The 24,203-nt window shown below is 54.2% G+C and overlaps 3 protein-coding genes across 4 annotated transcripts; 1 reads left to right on the top strand and 2 right to left on the bottom strand.

The window, feature by feature from the left end:
• Positions 1-718: 718 nt before the first annotated feature.
• On the bottom strand, positions 719-5,248 carry CST8 (cystatin 8). The gene is made up of 3 exons (NM_001435404.1): positions 5,018-5,248; positions 4,207-4,320; positions 719-887 (listed from the first exon to the last, which is right to left on the bottom strand). The coding sequence occupies exons 1-3, from the start codon at positions 5,246-5,248 to the stop codon at positions 804-806; spliced, it is 429 nt and encodes a 142-aa protein (NP_001422333.1). The 3' UTR covers positions 719-803.
• A 4,452-nt stretch (positions 5,249-9,700) lies between these two features.
• LOC100515765 (putative cystatin-15) lies at positions 9,701-16,352 on the bottom strand. Its single transcript, XM_003134301.5, has 4 exons — positions 15,467-16,352; positions 13,242-15,251; positions 10,833-10,943; positions 9,701-9,888 (listed from the first exon to the last, which is right to left on the bottom strand). The coding sequence occupies exons 2-4, from the start codon at positions 13,434-13,436 to the stop codon at positions 9,808-9,810; spliced, it is 387 nt and encodes a 128-aa protein (XP_003134349.1). The 5' UTR covers positions 13,437-15,251; positions 15,467-16,352; the 3' UTR covers positions 9,701-9,807.
• Positions 16,353-19,269: 2,917 nt separating this feature from the next.
• CST11 (cystatin 11) lies at positions 19,270-22,387 on the top strand. Of its 2 annotated transcripts, none has more exons than XM_085004236.1 (3): positions 19,270-19,720; positions 20,251-20,355; positions 22,201-22,387. In XM_085004236.1, the coding sequence occupies exons 1-3, from the start codon at positions 19,496-19,498 to the stop codon at positions 22,282-22,284; spliced, it is 414 nt and encodes a 137-aa protein (XP_084860362.1). In that variant the 5' UTR covers positions 19,270-19,495; the 3' UTR covers positions 22,285-22,387. The 2 variants fall into 2 exon arrangements, with proteins under 2 accessions (XP_084860362.1, XP_084860363.1); XM_085004237.1 differs by having other exon boundaries at positions 19,318-19,642.
• The last annotated feature ends 1,816 nt before the right edge of the window (positions 22,388-24,203 follow it).

Raw genomic sequence — 24,203 nt, 5'->3', positions numbered from 1 at the left:
GGCTGTGGCCTGGGCTCAGACATGCTGGCATCTGGGAGTGGTGCCAAGCCTACCCCACTCCTGCCCTCACTCCCCTGACCCCGGGCTTGGTGACCTATTTCCTTGTGCTCAAATACATTCTTGCCTGGGAGTTCCCGTCATGGTGCAGTAGTTAACGAATCTGACTAGGAACCATGAGGTTGAGGGTTCGATCCCTGGCATTGCTCAGTGGGTTAAGGATCTGGCGTTGCCATGAACTGTGGTGTAGGTCGCAGACGCAGCTTGGATCCTGTGTTGCTGTGGCTCTGGCATAGGCCGGTGGCTGCAGCTCCGATTAGACCCCTGGCCTGGGAACCTCCATATGCCGCTGGAGCGGCCCTAGAAATGGCAAAAAGACAAAAAAAAAAAAAAAATGATATGGAATGTTCTGCCTTTTGTGTGTTCTGCAGATGATCAACTCAGTGCTGAGCCTGGGCAGCCTCGGAGGCTACACAGCTTGTCTGGTCCTGGCCTCCCAGGCCCCGGTGCTCCTGTGTCCTGGACCGAGGCAGATGGGGCTTGGGTCCAGGGCCCATGGGGGGCTTCAGCAGGACAGAGTGGAGTCTGAAGGTCCATCTGGGCCATCGTTCTGGCCAAAGGCAAGCAGCCTCCCTCGAGGCCAGGAAGGAGGACTAGGACGTGCCCATCTTCCGTTACCACCTAACAGGAGACTAGAAATCAAAGCAGCAGGCAGAGAGGCTCACGGGAGGAAAGCGTGTTGGTAACAGGTCACAGCTGCTGCTCTTTTCACAGAGGAGGGGACCGTGGCAGGGGCTCCAGAGCCCCTAGGCCTCCACACACCGCTGCTTCATCATGATGAACTTGCCCTTCCAGGGGAGCGTGCCCACCAAAAAGTTGCACATTTGCCTCTGAAAAAGACCACCACAACAGTCAAAGTCAGCAGTGCACCCAAAGAAGAGGGGAAAAAATGGCTCTGGTGCTAGGTGTCAGCTTAGGAATATGCTGGAAAATCTGTCATCACCTGTCAAGGAATGTCCCCAGGAGCCTGCTGGCTGGAGGCTGCAGACCCTTATGGCCACCAGCAGTTACCTGGAGGGGTCTCTGTCCCTGTACCACCCAAGGATAGACAATCATACAAATAGTTGTATTTTGGTGGGAGGACAGATATAAACTTGATTTTGTTTTTAATTCCCTTTGCTGTTTTCTTCAATGTAAACACAGCAATTCTATGCCAGGTATAAACAAGTGTATGTCATCTGAACAAACAAAGATGCCCTTTGTTCTAATAATGAATATGTCAGGAGAAGAGCAATTTAGAGCCTTCTAGGGCCTCACATAGCTTTTATTCTAAAGACCCCTTGCTCCTTTTCAAAATGCCCTTGAGTTGACAATAAAATATTCCATGTGCAGATGGTAGGTAGACCGAATGGGTAGAGAGAAGGAGAGCCAGAGGGAAGACAGGGGTCATCCTGGAAAAATAGCAAAGAGCATCTTAAACAATTGACTGGAGATACTGGGCAGGATCTGAGAGACAAATGGTGTCAGAGAGAAGGGAGTTGGGTCTCTGTGGAGTCCTAGACACAGGGAAGGGAAGGTTGTGGATGCTTCCTTCCCCCACAAACCCACAAAAATACAAAGTCGAGGTTTTTTATGGGCGAATTACATCAAACCTTGGGAACCCAAAGCTCCTTTGGTCTTTGAACTGATCCAATCACAGAAAAAGATGGAAAGCCCCATTCTCATTAAACCAGACCAGAGAAATCCTGAAACCAAAATATAACTGAGAAATAAATTATAACCCAAACTTACCTACTAAATAGAATATCCTAAAAAAAAAAAAAAAAAAAAAAAGCAAATTAAAGGCAAGTGTGTGTTAAGCAATGGCTGTCCCTAATGCCATGCATCTGAAACGTTCCAGTGACACAAAGGGTCTCAGGTGTCTGTATTGGACATTGTGCGGGTTTAGGATGAGGCCAGGGAGCTTGTGTGTGTTCGTGTGTGTACCAAGTGCTCCGTGTCAATCTTGACACCCGGGGAGGTTGGGGATATTTAATATACATAAGAGCAAAATTCCTAAGTGAAAAGCGGCACCTTCGCCCCTCTATACTCTGAGACAAGTGCAGACACCACCTGCCACTCCTGCCATCCAGCTTGGGCCCCACACAATGGCTCTGGCAAAGAGAGATGATAAGAAGAAAGTCTTATCATAAGAGTGACTGCAGAGTACCCATCAACGTGCACAAGCGCGCCCACAGAGTGGCACCCAAAGAGACTCGGAAATTTGCCATAAAAGAGACAGGAATGCGTGGTGACAGCAGGTTCAACCATGCCGATGGGCTCAGAGGAGCCAGGTCCGTGTGCAGCTGTTTAGAAACCTTGCTGAGGATGCAGATTCCTCCAATGAGCTTGCATGCTGGCCGCCATGTCCCTGTCACCACTTTTAGGCAGTGAGATGAGAACTACTCTCAGGGTTTAAATAAAGTTATAGAACAACCATCAAAAGACACGCTCTCCATGTTCCAGGCACGTGAGAAGGACTCCACATTAGCAAATCTGTGGTCTTAATTTTTTGTACAAATGCATCAAAGAGAAAGGTTATTCCACACACGTGGGAGGTGCTGAAAGAATAATTAATGGAAGAAAACATTCTTAATTTTTAAAATAACTCTTGGTACAGAGGGAGTTGAAGGAATCTCAGAAGTCCACCCTTAAGCGATACTTAGTAATAAAGTATAAATATGGAAAACAAGCCCATTAAAACCAGGAATAAGACAGGCTGCCCAGTGCACCCCCTCTTCAGCAGAAAGTTTTCATTATTGATGGATGTGTGCTTAAAACCGAGATGGACCATGGAAAACGTTAGACAGAATGGATGAGCTCCTTGAAGACAAGTTTCCCTACTTCTCTTTAATATTTTCTATAGACAGGTGGGAAGCAAAAATTTTCCTGTAACCACAATGAGCCCGGAAGAAAATATCCATTGAAGCCAACCAGGCTTCTAGCTACCAGGGAAAGGTAAACAAAATCCGTGCGAAGGCTCAGTGGCATCAGATGTGCTCACTGCTTCAGGGTTTGGTGTGACCGGCATGGGCTCCACTAGAAATGCTTGGCTGTGTTTGCCATGAGCTCAAAGAGGCTGTTTCAGGCACCTGTTAGTGGGCCCTCATGTTTCTCATTCTGAATGGGACCCCTGCCCTGGCCCCTGGGAGCTCGCTGGGAAGGCCAATTCTTTTATTTGTTTATTTATTTATTTATTTGTTTTTTGTCTTTCTGCCTTTTCTAGGGCCGCACCCACAGCATATGGAGGTTTCCGGGCTAGGGGTCCAATTGGAGCTGTAGCTGCCAGCCTACGCCACAGCCACAGCAACGAGGGATCCGAGCCACGTCTGTGACATACACCACAGCTCACGGCAATGCCAGATCCCTAACCCCCTGAGCAAGGCCAGGGATCGAACCCGAAACCCCATAGTTCCTAGTCGGATTCATTAACCACTGAGCCACGATGGGAACTCCGGAAGGCCAGTCCTTGGTCCCCTCTCCAGACCCACCAGGTCTGGCTCTGCAGGTGCTACCTCGCCACCCGGGGGGAAGGAGGCCGCCAGGTGATTCCCTGTGGTGCCCATGGAGGCTGCGGGCATGAAGGAAGGGGCCCACCTGCAGGAACCAGGGCCTCCACCCCTTCCCCAGCTTTGCAGGAAGCCCTTGCATAAGCACAGGGCACCAACACCCCAAGTCAGAGATAAAGGCTTGAGGCCAAAAGCCCCTGGGCCAGGCCAGTCCTCACAGGGAGCCTTGGGGCTGTTCCCTGACCTTCCTGGAAACCCAGGCGGAGCCTGGGAGAGTGGGGACACTTGCCAGGCCAGGTCACTGCTTTTTCTCCAGCACCCGGGGCACCAGGGGCCAAGTCAGTTCTGACGAGCCACTGCGGGAACAGATGGACTCTGCCTTCTGTGCCTTCACGTGGAAGGCCGGCCACAGCTCCTCATTCACCTGGATTCATGTCAGCTGGTTTTCTGCACCAGCAGCCCAGAGGCATGGCACTTTTGCAGCAAAGGTGACCTTGAAGAATCCTGTCCCTGGGCCACGGCTGCCCTGCACCCTCTGTTCTGAAGGGCACAGGTCTGACCCCCTCTGTGGCTAAACACGGGGAGAGGGCCTGGGTACCCCAGGTTCTGCCAGGGGCTCAGAGCAGCCAAGACTGTCACAGACAGTTGGTTTGTCACCGACCTTTTCCAGTTTGGAGGTTTCCTTAACGACGCAGTTTTCATCACTGTTGGGAAGCTTTCTGCAATTGGTGCGGGCAATTTCAGCATCAATAAAGTATTCCAGAAGATCCGTCACCTGCCGAGTAGCAGTGGGCAGTTTTGTTCAAAAAGAACTTTCTTTGACTTTTTTAAAAGTTTGAGCAAACCCTCAAAAAATGGTTCTCACCCTCATTCTCTCTTCCTGTCCTCTCCCACCTCGCTCCTGTCCCTTCCCCACCCCCTCCCATCCGGACATATCTTTAGGGCTGGGCTGTGAGGCCCCCCGCATGCTGTCCCACACCTGGAGCTGCCCTGGGGAGGCTCCATCCGGCGTGCAGCTTCCTTGAAACCATGACCTTGTACTTCCAGAGCACTCGGCTCTCCTGGACCCAGATGAATGTCACTGAGCCAGATGGAAACAGGCTCCTTGGCCACATCAGCCCCCTCCCTGCCTCCCTTCCCACACACCCCCTCACTAAAAGAATGAAGGCATGTTGATGAGCCTGCATGTTCAATAGCAACCCCACATACGCGGGACGGGGCTAGATTGCATGTCGCTCGGGGCCACGTTATTGCAAAGTATTCACGGCATTCCAATTGTCACCCACCCTCCGCAACCGTGAATCATGAATGGGTGGTTTGCTGTTTGGGGGTGAAGAGAATTATGCTGGGGTCCAGCGCTTGCCTGTTTCGGATCGATGGGCACTGGGGGTCCTCCCACGCCCCCCTGCCCAGCCTGGCTGGCCTCTCTACCACCAGGTGCAAATACGCAAAGTGGGAGAAAGCGCCTTTACCTGCAGCTGCACCCGCACCACCTTGACCACCCGGAAGATGTACTTGTCCTCGCTCTCTTTGTTGTACTCTCGCATGGCAAACCACAGGCACTGCTTCACGTTGCCATCTGAGGCGCTGATGTTCTTTAATTCCTTCAACACCTTGACCGTATTCTGGTCTGGGGGTGTACTATCCACCAGGGCCACCAGAATGGCGAGCAGCAGCAGGCAGGACCCCCAGGTCCTCCTCATGGTCCCTCCATCCAAGGGCACAGGTGACATCCTCATCCTCCCAGGGCTGGAGCTGTGGGTGGGATGTGTGGCCCTGGCTGATGCTACAGGTTCCGAGGTCTTACCCCGGGAGCTTCAACCCAGATGGCTCAAGATCCAACCTCAGGGCCACCTTATGCAGCTGCCTTGTCACCTGAGATGTGGTGCCCATGAGAAGCCAGTAGAGATCCCCCCACAGCCCCGGGCCCTGGCAGGCCCATGCCTTCCTGTGCACAAAATACCCACTCCTGTTGCTCTGTCTCAAGGAGGTGTGGCTGCCAAGGGTGGGGCTGCCCTGAACTCTTTCCAGCCCCTTCCTGCCAGGCACGGATTCTGCTCCAGTCCAGGGTTCTCTTTCCAACCTTCACTTCTAGCTGCATCCACACCCTGGTCTGCAGACTCCTTGCTCCTGGGCCTTGGTCTGTCTCCCTCCTGCAGGAGGTCACTCTTTGTGATGTAGTCCCACACCTGTGACCCTGCCAGCCATGGGCTCTGGTCCCTGGCAGCTCACACAGCAGGCCAGCACTTCCTGCTCCTGCCCTCAGGGATGGGGGGAGGGTCCCTTGCAGGTCTGTACCTGGCCCAGCCCCATGCCAGGACCCCAGCTTCCTCAATGCCTAGCTTCTAGCTCCCTCAGCTGGCACCCCAGCACCTCCCCGTCACTGTCCTGTCCCTCCAGGGTGTGCAGGTCACAGCCAACCCTGCCATGAAGCCAGCACCTTTGTGGGAGGGGGAGCAGGTACTGAAGGTTCTGGGACATTCTGCTTCTCTGTAAATGTCCCAAATTAGGGTCCAGCATGTTCCTAGAGGGGCAGAGAGATGGGCATTGGCCCCAGAGTGGGAAGGTTGACAGCTCCTATCACTGGGCAACAAAGAGGAACTTATAGGAACGACAACCCCGCGCATGTCGTGGGGGCGGCTGGAACCTTTGCTGGGGGGAAGGCTCCATGCGGTGTTTAACCATCGAGGGAGGTTTAGTTGTTTCTCATCTCCTGTTGCTATGAACGGGGCTGTGATGGGCAATACTTTCCCAATGTCTTTGTAAAATTATGCAAGTATTTCTGTATAATAAAAGACTAGAGGGCAAATTTAGTGTAATTGGCCAATGGATGATCACTTGCTCAACAGTTGACCCTCGAACAACACAGGGGTGAGGGGTGCCAAGCCCCCATAGTCAAAAATACATATATAGTATTTGACTCTCCCAGAACTTAACTGCTAATAGCTGAGTATTGATCAGAAGCCTTACTGGTAACATAAACCATTGACTAACATGTATTTTGCATGGATCACATCCACTGCTCTCACAGTAATGTAAGCTAGAAAAAAGAAAATGTTAAGAAATTCATTAAAAAGATTAGAATGGGAGTTCCCGCTGTGGCTCAGTGCTAACGAACCTGACTCATATCCATGAAGATGCGGGTTTGATCTTTGGCCTTGCTCAGTGGGTTGAGGATCTGGCATTGCCACAAGCTGTGGTGCAGGTTGCAGTTGTGGCTCGGAGCCCGTTGCTGTGACCGGGGCATAGGCCAGCAGCTGCAGCTCTGATTTGACCCCTAGCCTAGGAACTTCCCCATGCCACAGATGCGGCCTGAAAATGAGAAAAAAAAAAAAAAAAAAGAGAGAGAGACTAGAAAGGAAAAGCAATGAAGTCTTCCTACTGTATAGCACGAGGAACTATATCCAATCTCTTGGGATAGACCATGATGAAGATAATATAAGAAATAGAATGTGTGTGTGTGTGTGTGTGTGTGTGTGTGTGTGCGCGTGTGTGTTTGGCTGGGTCACTTTGCTGTACAGAGAAATTGGCACAACACTGTAAATCAACTACACTTTAAAAATGAAGGTGAAAATTAGAAAAAAGAGGAAATGCGTTTATAGTACGTATATATATTTATTCAGAAAAGTCATATGTAAGTGGACCCACCCAGTTTGAGCTTATGTTGGTCTGGGGTCATGCTAATATAGTCATGATTTTTAAATTTTACTGCCTGTTAAAAATACCAGGGGGATTTTAAGAGTTTCCGGGGCTACTCCCTATAGTAAAATCAGTATCTGGGAGAAAATCCAGGAAATAACATTTTTAAAAGTTCTCAGGGGTTCCTATATGCCAAGTTTGAGAACCAATGTTCTGCATTTGTACTTCTTCTTCTTTTTTTTCTTTTCTTTTTTTTTTTTTTTTTTTTTTTTGTCTTTTCAGGGCTGTATCTGTGGCATACGGAAGTTCCAAGGTTAGGGGTCAAATCAGAGCTGTAGCAGCCAGCCACAGCCACAGCCATAGCAACATCGGATCCGAGCCATGTCTGCAACTTACATCACAGCCCATGGCAACACTGGATCCCTCAACCCACTGAGTGAGGTCAGGGGTCAAACCCACATCCTCATGGATACTGGTCGGATTCGTTACTGCTGAGCCACAGTCTAACTCCCCATTTGGACTTCTTAAATATTAATGTGCATGTGAACCACATGGGGTCTTGATAAAATGCAGGTTCTGGCTCAGTGGGTCTGGGGCGGGGCCCAAGACCCTGCATTTCTAAGCAGCTCCCAGGTGGCACAGATGCTGCTGGTCCCCGGACTGCAGTGTGATGATCCTTCCCTATCTTTGCCATCAGCCTAGTTATTCTTTTCTATTTGGATGGGAGATGATTATGTTTCTTCCATTTGTCTAACTGGTCAAGGTTAAGCCTGTTTCCACATGGATGCAGTATTTTTTTTTTCTTCTGTTAAGGGTGCACCCACTTTTCCTAATGCGTCTGCCCCTCTCTTCTTTGTCTCTGAATATTGGCTTCCTTAGAGACCATTTGCCAACCTCGGGCACAGGTGCCAGCCGCCTGGGGCGGCCTTTGTGTGTTTCTGATGTCAGGTCGCAGAGATGGGGGTGAGTGGGTCCCTACCAGGTGGTAAGATGGAGCCAGTGGCGTTTCCAGGTAGAAAATTACTGGCATGGTGACCTAGAGCAGGGTGCCAGGCTAATGGGTAATGGCATTGAGTGGAGATGCTTACCCAAGCAGAGACCACTGGGCTTCAGGAAAGGGTCTGCTTATCCTTGGCCAGCACGGGGCCTGGAAAATGGCCCTCAGAACTGAGAGCTCTATGACAAGGCTGGGCAGTAGGCTGGCTTTGCTGACCACAAGGTCTTCCTGTGTGTATATGCCACCATCAGAGTGTTCATTTGATACCAACGAACCCGACTTGTATCCAGACACTGCATCCAGACTGGACAAGGAGCCAAAGTACCCTGGCCACTGTCTATGTGACATGCCCAGTGGAGCTGTCCCAGGGGTTTTGGGAAATTCTGTCCTATCAACCTTTTTGAACCTAACTTCAGGGGAACAGATTGGCCAGGAAGCAGACAGACTGCTGACCCTGGACACAGCAAATCAGATTCCAGAATTCAAGGGAGGAGGGCAGACCCCTCAGCCCCTCCGTTCTGAATTTCTTCTCCCACAGCACCCCTTGGCCTCTCTGCCCCAGTTCCCACCCCTCCAGGGCTGCACCCACCAGTACCCAGGGCTAGTGATCCCTGTTGATGGCCATAGAGGCCAGGCTGGGCCAAGGTAGGGGATACCAGCATCAGGGAAACAGAGGGGAGGTGGTGACTGGAGCGCCCATCTTCTGAGATATCCTCAGAAGCCCTGAGAAGACTTTCTGGTCAGTCAGGCAGCCCCTGGGGCAGAGACCTTGGTGGGGGTACACAGAGGACAGAGCCTGCTGTCATCCTGTCACCCACCTCCCACTCTGTGCCTGGGAGTGCTCCGCCCCTCACAGCACAGGGCCACTCTACTGTAAGTCTGGCCTCAGAGATGGACAGAGATGGACAGTGAGTGGAATGGACGGGAGTCTGAAGAGATTGGGGGATGAACGAACAAAGGAATGGAAGAATGGATGGATGCATGGATGGATGGATGTTTGTGTGGATGGATGGATGGATGAGTGGATGGGTGGATGGAGGGATGGATGGTTGGATGAATGGTTGGATGTATGGACAGATGGTTGAATGGATGGATACATGCGTGTATGGTTGGATGGATGAATGATGCGTGGATGCATGCATGGTTTGATGGATGCATGGATAGACAGATGGGTAGGTAGATTGATGGGTGGATGCACAGATGCATGGATGGATGGATGGGTGGGTGTATAAATGGATGAATGGATGGATGGGTGGTTGGATGGATGGATGCTTGCATGCTTGGATGGATGGATTGATGGATGATGAACCAATGGAGAATACATGAATGAATCAGTGAGCACACACACCAAGCATGGAGGCCCTGCAAGAACCTGGAAGGCCATACCTCCCATGAACTGAGGACTTTGACTCAGCACCCCGAACCTGCAGCCCAGGTGAGAACAGCAGTGACAGATCCCCCATGGCTTATCCCTGGAAATAAACCTTTGGAAGAACGCAAAACTGACAGGGACCCAGAATATGCTCTAAGATGCCTTTAATGTCCCTGTGGCCATGCAGACCTAGGACTCCATCCCTCAGTCTCCAGAGGAAGAGGATCTGCTGGGAAAGTCGGGAGCGTCTTCACCTATTTCTGCTCACAGGTGCTGTTCAGGAGGTTGAACTGGGTATACCATGGTCGTACGTCCACAATGAAAGTGCATTTCGCCTGAAAAAAGCAATCATAAGATATCAAATCAGACCCATGTGACAATAGAGTACTGAGCACCAAGGACTTATGAGGAGCTCCAGTCACATTAAAACTAAAGAAGAAAGAAACGCAGAATTGAACCATGGCCTAGGGTCTGGCTTGGGAGCTCAAGTCTCCCCCAGGATGATGGAGGACAGGGCTCCGGAGGGGTGCCTGGTGGGGCTGCCACCTGCCCCTCAGAGCCCACCACCCTGGGGCACATGATGCTGCTTGAAGGGCCTCTGCCCCAGGAGTTCTGGGGAAGCCAGCAGGCTGCCCAGGAGATGGTTCAGAGGGCACTCCTACCCAGCAGCATCTACAAACGCACCCCAAGAGGAGGCTCCCGCATGGGTGGGGTCAGGGGACACCAGTCCACTGAGACCGTCACCCTGACTGAGGCCCCTCCCCAGGGTCTCAGTCCAAGGTCAGTTCCTAGGATAGTGACAGAGGCCTGACTGCCCGGGGCTTGTCCTTGCTGCCCAGGAGACCAGAGGGAAGTGTGGGTGACCAGCAAATGCAACATAAGCACGCGCGCTCGCAAGTACACACACACACACACACACACACACACACACACACACACACACATCCAGAAGAATCAGAGCACAAGAAGGAGGGGCCGCCCAAGGTCTCAGGAAGCCGGAGGCTGGACAGGGGAGGTTCCAGCCAGGGGGAAGGGCACGGGGTGGGGCTGGGGGACTCTGGTGGCCCCCCCAGGCTGTGAGCACAGGGCCCCACTCGCTGCTGTACCAGGAGCCTCTCTGTTTGGGGAGCTGGGGTCTGGGGGGGAGGGCCCCGGACCCAGCCTTCAGCCCCCCGGGGTCATCCTGACAACTTCCAAGCCCCTTCCCACAGACCCTCGGTGACATGCTTTTTCATTCTCAGAAGGTTTGTGAAGCTTTGTGTTGATTTTATTCTCAGACCGTTTTCTTTTCTGGGCCTTCTTGCAAGGGGCAGTTGTCAATGTCTTCATCATGCTTTTTACAAATCGTGCGGCCCAGCTTCAGGTCCATTAAATATATCCACGTGAACTTCTGTTAAGAAGAGATGTGGAAACGCCCATGAACTACTGACTATGCAATATTAAGAAAACCACAGAATCAAATAGAAAATGCACACATGCTTATAAACAGGGACCCCAGATGCCCTTCTCCTATTTTTCTTATTTTTCAATTTATTTATTATTTTACTATTTCATTTTAATTTTCCACCTTTCTTACACAAAGACGTCCCGGACTGCAGGTCCAGCCTGCCTTCCCTCCCAGGCCACCGCTCCTGATGGCTCGTGCCTAGGAGCCACCTCATCGGTAAATGGTGGGGGGTGGGGGAGCACATCCCCGGATGGGGGGGACCCGAGGCTGAGAGAACTGGCACAGCAGCCGTGAGCAGAGACCCCACCCTCCATGGCATCAAATACACAGGCACCTCGCCTTCTAGAAAGGGTGATGGGATGCTGATCCACTGAGCTGAACCAGGACAGGGAGGGGGCTAGACATGCTGTCCCTCCTGGGGGTGGGTGGGCCCTGCAGCATCAAGGGTTCCCCTTGCAAACTTTTCTCCAGGTGCAGCCCAGGTAGTCTTCAGGTTTCTCTAAGAGGTTATGACCCTTTAGGAATCCCTATCGGCTTGAGGGGCCTGAAAACCCAGGAAGGAGTCAACTAGGAGAGGAAGGGAGCCAGAGACCTCTAGCGGGGAGGGGTTCACCTCCACTGCACAGACCTGGAACCGTCCAGCATGCTGCCTTCCTGAGGGACCCCGGAAGCTCGCAGCTGATGCCACCGGCCACACACTCACACTCATGTGCATACATGCATGCTCACACTCATGCACACGCTCAGACACAGGAATCCCTGAAGCTGATGCCATCAGCCACACACACACTCACACACACACACTCAGGCACACCCAGCCCCTTGCACAGCCACAACTTCCTGGGGTAGGATGGGCTTGGGGCGGGGGCAGCTGCGGCCACATTGATGCGCAAGGGACCTTCAGCCTCCCTGGCTGCAGGGCTGGGGTGCAGCCCAGGGAAAGATGGTCAGGAGAGGGAAGCCAGGCCATCTGTGCATGCAGGGGGCTGCCCTCAAGTCCCTTCTTGAGTGTGTGCAGAAGGGGACCTCACCTCAGAGCCTTGCTGACAGGGGCTGGTTGGAGCTAGCCTTTGAGCCTGCGGTTGGGCCTGGGCTTCCGAAGGCTGGACAACAGTTATTCCAGTGAAGGAGGCAGGGGTGGGAAAGCTCTCTCCCACCAGATGCTAACAACCTCCTCCTCAAGCCCCCCCCCCCGCCCCCCGATGCTTTGAACCCACAGCCTCATCACCTTCCAGACCGCCTTGGGGACCCTGACGTTGGTAGCTCTGCCGGGCCACCTTCACATCTCCCAGCCCTCCCCCAGCTGTCCACATCGTGCTTGGGGCAGAGGCCCGGAATCCGTGCCTTGTTCTCCTCTCTCACATGCACAACCACCCCCACGTGGACTCAGAAGCCGGCTCTTTTTCTGGCTCCCCGCAACCAGGGCCCAGCTCCTGTACCCTGGTCCCAGGCTGGGGGGACCCACTGCACCCACAACATCCAGAGAGATGCAGGCCAAAGCTCTTCCCCCGAGTTCCCACTGCTCCAAGAGTAACAGCCCAGCTCCAGCCCCTCCCCCATATACCTGCATTTCTGAGTCTCCCTTTCTGCCACATGGGCCCACAGACTCTCAGGCTGGCCCCGCTAGGCATGTGGGGCTCCTCCTGGTCCAGGGCCCTCTCTGGGCTGCCTGCCCCTCCCATCCGCAAACCTGCAGGAGTCCATTCTGAAGACGGCCATGGCCCTGCGGTCCTCCGCCGACCGCTTTCATCCCTCTCATCCACTGTATCACCAGCAGCTTGGGGGCCTGCCTGCCTCTCCTCACCAGCAGAACAGCTCCACGAGAACACATCCTGACCGTCTCTGTCTCCTGCCCAGGCCCGGACCTATGGTGGCCACGCAGGCAAGGGCAAAGCCTACCTGCCTCCAGGCTGGCATCACTGGCAGCTGAGACCTGAGGTCAGCCCTGCTCTGTGATCCTGCCCTTCCTGGCTTCAGGTGGGCGCTGCTCCCCTCTGTTCCCTCCTCACCTGTCCCTCTGCTTCCCTCTCCTTCCCCCCTGCTCCATATGTTAAGAAAACACATCAGAAACTTGGAGCCCTTCTGAAGTATGGGGTGTTTTCAAGCCTCATGTACTGAATCAAAACATCCTTCTCTCTATCCTGCAGATCAAGGACACATCCTCCTGGCCCGGCTTCAGGGGGCAGGTGGGGCGGCAGAGAGGGAGCCCTGTCCCCCCCTCCCCTAATCCCGTCCCCTCACCTTGCGCTGGCTCCTCCCCACCCACAGCAGCTTGTAAGCGTACTCATCTGGCTGATGCTGGTTGAAGTGAAACACAGCAAACTCCACACAGATGCTGAAGTAGTCCATGGTTTTACTAACGTTCTCGAAGTTCCAGCTGCAGACATGGGGCCCCAGCAACAGGACCCCCAGGAACAGAGGCACCTTTGGTGACATGCTGTCCAGCTCAGCCTGCAGGACAGTAGCGCTCGGGAGAGGGGGTGGCTGCTATCTCGGGGCTGCCTTCCCCAAGCCACAGCCCACGCAGCCCTGCCCCTCGCAGCCCTGTGCCCTCTGCCGGCTCCCCTCCCCTGTCCCTACTGTCATCACCAGACAGAAGGCAGAGCAGGAGTCACAATTTCCAGCTCTTCTCACCTAAGGCTGGGACACAAAAACACACATGTGGCAGGCTCTGGTCCCTCACAGGCTCTGGGTGAGGGTCTCGAGCCCACTGTCCTTGCCCTCACAGCGGTGCCTCCCAGCAGTCCTGGCAGAGTCAAGGCAGCTTTAAGGAATAGCATTGGGCCCTGAGTCCTGGGCAGCTGAGGGGAAAGCCTGGTCTACTCTGACCTTGGCCTCAGCTCAGAACCTCAGGGAGCATCGGGGCCAGGGTACCATCCTCCCCAACCCCCGGCACCTGCCAACCTGCTTGCCAGTGGGCCTGGCCATGCTTGGCAGTGGGGAGAGGGTTTCTAATGAATGGATGGGTGCATGATGGATGCGGTGGATGACTGGTAGATATAAAACACACACACACACACACACACACACACACACACACACACACACACACAGAAGAATCAGAGCACAGGAAGGAGAGGCCACAGTGAGAAGAGCATCTGCCTGGGTCTGAGGTCTCAGGAAGCTGGAGGCCAGGACCAGGGAGGCTCTGCCCGGGGGGAAGGGCACTTGGGGGCTGGGGGGACTCTGGTGGGCCCCTGGGCTCTGAGCACAGGGCCCTGCTTCCTGCTATGCTCAGAGTCTCTCTGTCCGGGGGTTGGGGGAAGCCTGGGAGCTTCCAGGGAGGGGTCAGGCCTGTGGCTTCCCCAAGCTCCTCCCATAGGCACCATGTGAGATAAAGGAAACCTATGCATGGTCTCTGGCAGGATTCCTGGCACAGAGCACTTGAATCTCGGTGCAGTCCTCAGGGATGAGACGACGAGGAGCACCTTCTGTTCTGTGGAGGTGACTCAGGGGGGCTCCTGGGGGCTGGTCCCCAGAGAGACCAAGACATCCTTAGGAGTGTGGACTTTTCAGCCCCGCCGCAGCCTCCAGAGGGGAGGAGGGCTGGACGCAGAGTGAATAATTCCCGAGGCCTTGCGAGGTTGCATCCATGGAGCCCAGGCATGTGGGGTCCAGAGCTTCCAGGTGGCGAGTGCATCCATTTGGGGGTGATGCACCCCAACTCCATGGGACAGAAGTTCCGTGCTCGGGACCCTCCCAGGCCCAGCCCTATGGATCTGGGTCTCTGCATCGGGCTGTTCATCTGTACCCTTTGCTGTGTCCTTTATAAGATGGGAAATATGAATGCTTCACTGAGCTCCATGAGCCGCTCTAGCAAATTAACCAAACCTGAGGAGGGGGTGGTGAGGCCTCCAGGGACCTCTTAACCTGCTTCGGCATCTGCAAGGAGTAGGAGCCACCTGGTAGGCCTGAACCTTCAGCCTATGAGAACCAATGCCATCCCCAGCTAATTATCTGGTGCCCTGGAGTTGTTGGGTAGGAAAAACCCGGATATTTTGTGACCAGAAGGGTTAGGAGCGAGGCGCGCTATGTGTGGGGGACATGTGGGGCTGCTGGTGTCCCTAATTCATCCTCTTTTCATAGTAGTTTCTTTCTCAGAAGATTCATGATGCTTGGGGATTGACTTATTCTCAAACCTTTTTTCCCTCCGGCGCTTCTTGCAAGGGGAAGTTATCAATGCCTTTGTCGTGTTTTTTCACAAACCGTGCGGCCCAGCTCCAGGTCCATTAAAAATACCATTGTCCAGCCCTGTCAAGGAGAAATTATAATTATAAAAATATTCCCTTTTCATGAGTGATGAAAAGGCAGAGAATCAAGTAGAAAAGTTGACATAGACAAGAATATGTAAATAAATAGGACACAAACTGTGTGCCATTTGTCTATAAGCACATCCCCAAAAAGATGTCTCAGTGCAGGTCCAGCCTGCCTTCCTTCCCCTGCGACCGCTCCCTTGGGGACCTCACCTTAGGAGCCACATCACTGGTCTCTGGGGGGGGCAAAGGGTCGTGTCCTGGGATGGGGCTGAGAGTGCAGGTACAACAGCCCTGAGCCGAGACCCTGCCCTCCATGGCTTCAGATACATGGGGCACCTCCCCTTCTAGAGAGGGCAATGGGATCGGGTCCACTGAGCCGCCAGACCAGCCCTGTCCTTCGTGGGGCAGCATCCTGACCAGGTTGGGGTGGGGGCTGGACGCGCTGTCTCTCCTGGGGGGCTGCGGCACCAAGGGCTCCCAGTGGGTGTTTGGAAACTGGGCGTGACTCCTGGTGGTCATCAGGCTTCTCTAAGAGGTTTTGACCCTTTAGGATGCCCTGTTTGCTCAGGGAGAGGGGCTGAAAACCTGGGAAGGATTCAACTAGGAGAGGAAGGGAGCCAGAGACCTCTGGTGGGTGGGGGGGCTTGCCTCCATTGCACAGACTGGGAACCGTCCTGCACGCTGGCTTCCTGAGGGGCTGGGGAACCCCACAGCTGATGCCACCAGCCACACACTCACACTCACTCACTCACAGGCATAATCATGTATACAGGCACTCACATGCACACACTCATGCACACACTCAGGCACGGAATCCCTAAAGCTGATGCCACCAGTGTGCGCACACACACACTCACACATACACATACTCACACACACTCAGGCTCGCCAAGCCTCTTGCACAGCTGCCACACCCTGGGCAAGGACAGGTTCAGGGCCGGGGCAGCCTCAGGCACACTTATGCTGGAGGGACCTTGGCCTCCCCAGGTGCAGGGCTGGGGTACAGCCCAGGGAAGGGGCAGCCAGCCAGGAAATGCGGGCAGGAGAGGGAAGCAGGGCATCTGTGCAGGGAGCGAACGCCCTCCAGTCCCTTTCTGGGGGGACCTCAGCTCAGAGCCCTGCTGACAGAGGCTGGCTGGGGCTGGCCTTCAAAGTTGGGGTTGGGCCTGGGCTCCCGACGGCCACTCACCTTTTGCTGGGCTTGCCCACCTCCTGCAACTTGTAGGCGTGCCCTTCCTTATTGAACTAAGCCGTGGTGAACTCCACAGACAACGTGGTTCTTAGTAACGTCTATGGATTCCTTGTGAGTTGTCCAGATGTGAATGCCCAGTACAGTGAACCCCAGGAGCAGAGGTGTCATCAGGAACGTGCTTTCTGGCATCGGCACAGAGGACTGGCAGAGGGTGGGATGGGGGCTCCCTAGCTCACCACCCATGTGGCCCTCCCTGCAGCCCTGCACTTCTGGCCTCCACTTTGCCCAGAGCCTCTGTCCAACTCCCCTCTGTCCCCTTCCTGTCCCTCCTTCTAGCACCACACAGGCAGAGCAGGGTCACATCCCCGTCCCTGGCACAGAAACCCTGGGCACAAGGGCATGCCGCGGCACACTCTATCCCCTCGTTTCCAGGGCTTCATCCTGAGAGTCCCGATCGTGCAGGGACCAGAGTCCTCCTTGTGCCCTCAGGGCAGTGCAGGCAAGGGTGACCAGGGTGACATGGGTTCCTGGGAATGCTGGCGAGCCGTTCCCTGGGCAGTGGAGGCAGCAGCCCAGCCTGCCCTCGACCTTGGCCGGAGCCAACACCACCCGCTGAGCCCAGGGAGCACGGGGTGTGCGGCCAGCAGCGGGGGCGGCCAGGAGGCCCTGTCCTCTTCTCAGCCCTGATGGGAATTTCTAGCCTTGGTTGATGTCCCAATTATCTTTTCTCTTATCTGCTTCCAGCTCAAGTCCTCTGAGGCAGAGAACATCTTATTATGCCTCGTCGTTGAAATGTGTTGCAACTGGTTTTGTTGCCCGGAATTTGGCCAGGATTCCACGGGATCTGGAAAAGACCGAGTTTAGGGCATCTTCATACCTCAGACCTTCCACAGCTGACTCTCTCTACTTTGTTTTGTCTTATTGAGTTCGCTGGGTGTGGGTCTGTATTTCTGTCCGTTGTTGAAAGATGTGTTCCAACCTCTCCCAGTGCACTTGACTGTGGATTTGTCTTTGTTTTCTCACAATTCCTGCTGTGTATGTGGGGTTCTGGCCTTAGGTGTTTGTACAGATGGAACCATCAATCCCTCGTCAGCAGTACCTTCACCCCAGTGAAGCCCCCACTCTGCAGTCGGCTTCGACATCAGAGGAGCTGCGTCTGTGTTGTTCCCAGTAGCATTTCCATGACGTGTCCTTATCCATCTTTGTACTTGCAGACGGTGCCTTCATTAAGTCATGACTTTGTAAGCAGCAAACAGTTTTTTAAATAAGCCTAACATGCTTTCAGGTGGAGAAGCGATCCCTTTTGCAAAGACTCCTATTACCCATCATCATGGGTAGGTTTGGGTTCAAATCTACCAAGTTACTGTGTTTTCTTTCCATCCCAATCTTCTCTGTTCCTCCTTTTCTCCTTTCTTGTGTTCTTTTTGGCTCATTCAGGGCTCTTTCATTGTTCCATTTCTTCCTCTCAATGGCTTTATTTTTCCTGACTTTTTTTCTTTTAATGGTAACACTAGCAAGGGTAGTGAGCACCATTGACTTAGTTGAATCTGCTGTAAATTAGTACCTTTACCATTTCAAAGAAGGGGGGGGGACCTTGAAATACTACTGCTCCTAAACTTCCCTTTGCCTGTGTTATTGTCATATTCGAAAGCCCCTAGGACAATATGCTTGTCACCTTAGACACTCACTATTCACTTGCACTTAGCAACATGCCTAACCTCTGCTGGGCATCATTCCCTCAACAGAACATTTCTCCCACAGGGACCATTTTCCTCCCCCTAAATAATTCTCCTAAGGATCTGGGGGTGTTGGTGGATATAGTTGATACATCTTTTAGTTTTTGAAAAAAGCTGTTTTTTCACTAAACAATTCTCTTTCCATGACAGCCCCTCATTCTGCAGTTTCAGCTGAAACTCCTTACTCTTTCCTCCTGATTTTTTCTGTGGGGATGGAGAAAGGGACACAGACTGAGCAGTGATGCCCAAGCCTCTGAAAGCTGAGAGAGGCAAGGAAATGGTTCTTCCCTGGGGTCTCGGGAAGGAGCACAGACCTGCCAACCGTGTGGTTTAAGGACCTCCCATCTCCAGAGGCGCGAGATAATAAATGCGTGTTGTTTAAAGCTACTGTTGGTAACTAGTTATGAAGCCACAGGAAACTAACAAGCTGCAGAGGGAGGTCAGCACCATGGGGGCTGGGAGCCTGGGAAGGCACCTGTGCGGAATCCCGCCAGGAGCCCTGAGGCTGGAGCTTCTGTCCCCCCTTCCTCTTCTCATCCAGACCTGGAAGGTCCAGGATGGGGGTGGAAAGACAAAGGGAGAAAGACAGAGAAGCCCTCTGAGCTCTGGGCAGCTGAAGAGCCCAGCTCTGGGTGCTGAACTGAGGCTGTGTGTGCTGTCCCAGGGCCTGGGAGGGTCTCAAGGATGAATGGCGCAACCTGTTACCATCCATAGGGACAGCAGGACGTGATCACAGCTTCCCCTAAAGCACACCCTCCCTTTGCTAGGGAGCATCCGCTTCTCCGGAGCCCAGGCATCTCCCACAGCTAAGCTGTATTTGCAGGAGGAAGACACCAAACTTGGGGCTTGTGGGAGACCTTGGTCCAGCCAGCCAGGCAGCGGGGGGAGATGACCAGAGGAAAGTCCCAAAAAGATGTGGGGCTCATGGCCCATCCTTCTCCTCCAGCCCCGGGTCCAGCGCCCCCGTGTCCCTGTCGCTTCCTGCTGCTCCAGGCCTCCCACGGTGTGGCTGGGCCAAGCTCAATGGACGGAAGTGCCTGGTCTGGCTCCACCCGGACCTGCCGGGCAGCGGGAGGGGCCCGGCTGCGGAAGGAGCAACCCACCAGAGAGAAAGGGTTCGCCTGGGTGTGCACGGGAGATGGGAAACCTGTGAGGAGGGTGTGGCAGACAGGCAGAGCCCTGATCTCCCCACAGGTCATTGGGCTGCAGCTCGAGAGCCAGGAGGACAGCCGTGCGTGTCAGCTGCCTGGGCTGCCTTAAACCCACCAGGCAGCCCAGCCCTGCGGGGGCTTCCTCCCCAGCTGAGCAGCCATGGCCAGACCCCAGCAGGGCCCCCGGCTGCTGCTGGCCATCGTAGGGGCCCTGGTGGCCCTCAGCTACCAAACAAAGAAGAAGAGCTTCATCCACGTCCAGGAGCTGCCCGTGTCAGATCCTTTCGTGGTCACCACCCTGGATTTTGTGAGCAAGGAGTTCAACAAGAAGAGTGAGGACAAGTACAATTTCCGGATCGTGCGTGTCCTTAAGGCCGTGCAAGTGGTCAGTGTCCCCCTCCCCTGGCAGCCTGGACACTGTGGGCTTGGGGCAGCCATGCAGCAAACTCAGTCCCATAGTCTGAAGTGGGCATGCGTTTAGCCTAAGAGAGCAGAAGCTCCCTGGCATGAGTAAAGTGGAGCCACATCACCAAAACCCAGGGCCAGGCCCAAGGGCCCAAGCCTCCTGCTGCCTGGGCGAGGGCCTCCTGGAGCCGGGCCACCTCTCAGGGGTCCTTTCCTGCGGGGCCGCATGCAGGACTGCTGCTGAGATGGGTCCCCTGGGAGCCTAGGCTGGGGTCTCAGCCCTTGACAAACATTTCACAAAACGTGGGTGACCCAAGGGTGCCCTGCTCATGGGGCAGCTTCCGGGGGGTCTGCTCCAATGGCCAAGGGGAATGGGAGGCTCGATGGAAGGTAGAGGGGCCTGGGGTCTGCCCAGGCTGGCCCTGGGCCCAGGCAGCGCAGGAGGAATCTCCACCCCCAGAAGCTGCAGAGAAAGGGAGGTGGTCCTGAGGTCCTGTCCTGGCCCCACAGCTGACCAACCACTTAGAGTACCGCCTGAACCTGGAGATGCAGAGGACCGTCTGCCCCAAGGCAGAGAGGAACAACTGCACCTTCCAGGAAGGGGAGCTGTACAAGGTACCAACCAAGAACAGGTTCCCTGGGGCTTGGGGATGAGGAGGGGTGGGCTGGCCGGGGACAAACGAGCTCATCTGAGAAGAACCTGGGATCACACCTGGCCTCTCATGGCTTGAAACTGAAGGTGAGCATGACCAGGATCTTGCCTCTGGCAACAAGAGGAGGTGGGGGGGAGGTTGGGGGAGGAGGAGGAGGTGGGGGGAGGTGGGGGGAGGAGGGGGAGGTGGGGGAGGTGGGGGGAGGTGGGGGTCCAAAGGAGCGGCCGAGGTGGCTGGGATTCAAGAGGCAGATGGCGGGGGGGACACGCTGGGGCTGAGAGAAGGAGCTGAGCATGTAATATTTTAGCAGCAGGGTTGGGGTGGGGCTCCCTGATGCACCCACTGAACATCTGAATAGCAGCCTGATGGGAACACAGGTTGCTGGGCGGTAGCCTCTGCTCTTTCCCTCCTGCAGCGTTTAGGTGAAGCAGAGGAGAGGCGGCACGTGGGTTCGGAAATAGTTCAGCCAGGAGTTCCCTGGTGGCGCAGTGGGTTAAGGACCCAGTGTTATTCCTTTTGGGGCTCTGGTCACGGCTGTGGCACAGGTTCCAGCCCTGGCCCGGGAACTTCCCCGTGCTGGGGGCACACCTGAAAAAAAAAGTTCAGCAGGTGGTGGGGTGGATCTGGCAGAGGACAAGCCTGCAGGTGTGTGACCTGCTGAGGAGCCACTGCCCCAATAGTGACTTCATGTCTACCCAGTGTCATTACGTCTGGGGAGAGTGGCTAGACCACCATCATTGCTGGTGGTGGATTATCACTGCGCACATGTCAGTCAGGGCCACGCACTCAGGGACCTGAGGGTCTCAGTCCCACAGGCCTGCAAATCACTTCTCTTTATCCAGATGAATGAACAGGAGCATGAAGCCATGACCCCCTGGCCTAGAGTAGCCCTGATCTGGGTGCAGCTTTCTCTTGTGAGCGTTTATAGATCCCCGCTTGCTTTCCATGTGTCCTGGTTTGGTGCATAGATTACATGGTCACCCTAGCTCTGATGGCTTGGGTATTCAAGACACAGACGCGTCTCTGTCCACGGGCTCCCAGCTCCGTGGAGAATTCTTCAAACTCTAGCAAGTGAGACTTTTTCGGTTCTTCCCTGGAGAAGATCGTGAAATCTCTGAAAGGAATCATCGCCTATAACAGTAAAGTAAAATTAGAGACTCATTGATGTGAGAGATTAAATTGTGGAGTTGGCATTCAGAATCCTGTTTTAGGAGACACGCAAGTGTTTGCAATTCCCACCCCCTCTCACCCTGCCCTCTTCCTCCCTCCTGGGAAGAGCCCGACAGCCACATCGCCCTAAGATGTGACAATACTGTGGGAGCAGAGAAAGTGAACAAGAAAGGGGTCTTGGGAGAGAACAGGGGAGGAGCAGGGAGGATAGACGAAGGGTGGATGGATGGATGGAGGAAGGAAGGATGGGAGGAGGGAACGAGAAGGGGTATTGGGCAGGAGGAAGGTGAAAGGAAGGCAGGAGAGATGGGGGAGGGGGGGAGGGGACAGGGAGGGTAAGTGACAAGGACAGCACGTGAGTAGAAAAGAAAAGGAAGAATCAGTCCTTCCCACGGTGGTGAGGCGGACAGACCCTATTTCATCTCTGATTCTAACCACAAGCAGTGGGGACATGCGGTGACTTATCTCCACAGTAAGGCTCTCAAATCATCGAAATCGAAACCCAGGCGGCCACACCTGTGGGCTGGAGGCAGGTGGCAGTGCCATTTCCCCCCATGTGTCTTAGACCAGCTTCTTTCCCCTTTAAAATATTCACCTGGCATGTTGATCTTCTTCACCTTCGGTTTTGTTTTTTTAGAAAATCGATTGCTTCTTCTCAGTGTTTGCTGTCCCCTGGTTTGAAAAGTATAAAATTCTGACCAAAAACTGCACCGATGGCTAGGTGTCCCGGAGCTCGGCGGGCAGTCACCCTGTGTACAAGTGTCCTGCACCAAGAAGGGGCTCTCCATGTAAAAAAATAAATGTTAGTCAGTTTCTTCTCTTAATGCTTTGAATGCTTCTGGTTCCACTCTTTTCCCCCTAATTCTTCAGCCCCCAGTAATATGATCTGAGTGTCTCCTGGGGCCCAGATGAGGTGATGTGTGGAATTCTTGGCCTTGCAGCCCTTTCCTTCATGATAGCAGAGCTTATTAAACCTCATCCTCACGTCAAGTAGAACTCTTTAGATTTTAAAAAGAAAAGATGAGAGAGTTCCCATTGTGGCGCAGCAGGAACGAATCCGACTAGTATCCATGAGGATGCAGGTTCGATCCCTGGCCCCACTCGGTGGGTCAGGGATCCAGCGTTGCCATGAGCTGTGGTGTCAGTTGCAGACTCAGCTTGGATCCCGTGTTGCTGTGGCTGTGGTGTAGGCCAGCAGCTACAGCTCCGATTGGACCCCTAGCGTGGGAATTTCCACATGCCGCGGGGGCGGCCCTAAAAAGCAAAATCAATCAATGGATCAATAAAATGAGGAGAAGAGAAAAAGGAGGCAAATGAGGAAAGATGCTCCCATTACTTGGCTGAACAGCTAAGAGATATTGGCAGGAACGCCTGTTGTGATGTCTTCTTTGCCCAAAGTGGGAAATAGGGGACAAAGGGAAGAGTGACAATGGTCACAGAAAAGAGCAGGGCCTCTTTTCTAACGAGAGTTAGGACGAGAGGCAGGCCCTGTCGTTGCAGACAAGCGCACTCTCTGGTATCAACGACAGAATGAGACTCACAACCCAGCATCAGCAACCATGGACCACAGCAGGTGTCCTCCCAGACAGATTCCCCTCCCAGAATGGGCAAAGAGCATGTGGGCCCCTGTGGGACGCAATCCAGGGCTATGAGGCCCGTTTACACTGCCCAGACAGACCCATCACATAACTTCCTCCAGGACACGAAGAGAAGCTGGGGACGCGCCATTAAAGGGGCGCCCTTTCCTGGGATGTCACATCAGCAGTGAGGAACAAGCACCCCCACAGCAGTTTGCTCCGGTATTTCCCACCACACCCCCAGGCTCACTTCCTCCGTGTGGTCTCAGATGGCTCCAGCAGATCATGGGCACATCAGCCCTCATTCCCACCCAGCAGGGAAAGGACGACCTGTTCCCAAGGGATCAGGCAAAGGCCCTGGGGTTTAATACTGCTGGAGAATTCTGGGGACTCTGGGGAAACACACATGCTTGCATGGCGCCCACCCACCTGCAGAGAGGGGGCCCAGGGCATTTCTCCAACAGCCCTGGCCAATTGCAGGCTGCAGGGTGGCCCCCCAATGGTACTGACTCCCAGGAACCTCCAGCCTGGGGTGGCTCAAGGTTGGAGCAAGCACCTGGGCCTTCAGGACCACCAGTGCTGGCATTGTCGGGGACTGGAGCTGGTGCACAGAAAGGTGAGGTGAGAGGACACAGGCGGAATCCTGGGGGGGCACCGCATAGGCAAACTGTGAGCCGAGGTGACAGCAACCACCACATCCCCAGCTGCAGAAGCCAGAGCTCCGGGAGGACAATTTTTTCAACTTTTCTATTCCAAATCTCGGGAGTCCTCAAGGGCCCAGTTTCAGGGGAGGCTCCGTGAGAGCCTTACCACTAACTCTCTGGGAAACGCTCACCTGAGCTTCCTCAGCTTCAAATGAGCATGACAGGACCTGTCTCGAGAGAGCGCTGTAAAGATGAAAGATGCTCCTGCATGGAGGTTGCTTAACACAATGCCCAACACACAGCAAATATTCCAGGAAACATGACTGACCAGTGAGAGTGCAGGCTGGGGTGGCTGTCTTTTAATACTGACCAGCCATGCTGTGCTCCTGGCATGTTGGCTTCTCATCTGGAAGCATGGA

Source organism: Sus scrofa, chromosome 17, assembly GCF_054392235.1.
Source record: "Sus scrofa isolate SSC_HxYL_T2T_F1_AM1 chromosome 17, Sscrofa_HxYL_maternal_Yorkshire_Landrace_v2.0, whole genome shotgun sequence".
In the NCBI taxonomy this organism is placed as follows: domain Eukaryota; kingdom Metazoa; phylum Chordata; class Mammalia; order Artiodactyla; family Suidae; genus Sus; species Sus scrofa.
The sequence above is the reverse complement of the archived record's forward strand: the minus strand, read 5'-3'. Positions and strand labels throughout refer to the sequence as shown.

What these genes read in the sequence shown, in the direction of transcription:
- CST8 (NM_001435404.1), bottom strand. Translation starts at nt 5,248, where the DNA reads ATGAGGAGGACCTGGGGGTCCTGCCTGCTGCTGCTCGCCATTCTGGTG. An exon ending in TGGTGCGGGTGCAGCTGCAG is followed by an intron (nt 4,321 to 5,017) that starts GTAAAGGCGCTT and finishes GCTACTCGGCAG; the next exon opens with GTGACGGATCTTCTGGAATA. An exon ending in AAACCTCCAAACTGGAAAAG is followed by an intron (nt 888 to 4,206) that starts GTCGGTGACAAA and finishes GGTCTTTTTCAG; the next exon opens with AGGCAAATGTGCAACTTTTT.
- LOC100515765 (XM_003134301.5), bottom strand. Translation starts at nt 13,436, where the DNA reads ATGTCACCAAAGGTGCCTCTGTTCCTGGGGGTCCTGTTGCTGGGGCCC. An exon ending in TGGGGAGGAGCCAGCGCAAG is followed by an intron (nt 10,944 to 13,241) that starts GTGAGGGGACGG and finishes TCTTCTTAACAG; the next exon opens with AAGTTCACGTGGATATATTT. An exon ending in AAGGCCCAGAAAAGAAAACG is followed by an intron (nt 9,889 to 10,832) that starts GTCTGAGAATAA and finishes TGCTTTTTTCAG; the next exon opens with GCGAAATGCACTTTCATTGT.
- CST11 (XM_085004236.1), top strand. Translation starts at nt 19,496, where the DNA reads ATGGCCAGACCCCAGCAGGGCCCCCGGCTGCTGCTGGCCATCGTAGGG. An exon ending in TCCTTAAGGCCGTGCAAGTG is followed by an intron (nt 19,721 to 20,250) that starts GTCAGTGTCCCC and finishes CTGGCCCCACAG; the next exon opens with CTGACCAACCACTTAGAGTA. An exon ending in AGGAAGGGGAGCTGTACAAG is followed by an intron (nt 20,356 to 22,200) that starts GTACCAACCAAG and finishes TTGTTTTTTTAG; the next exon opens with AAAATCGATTGCTTCTTCTC.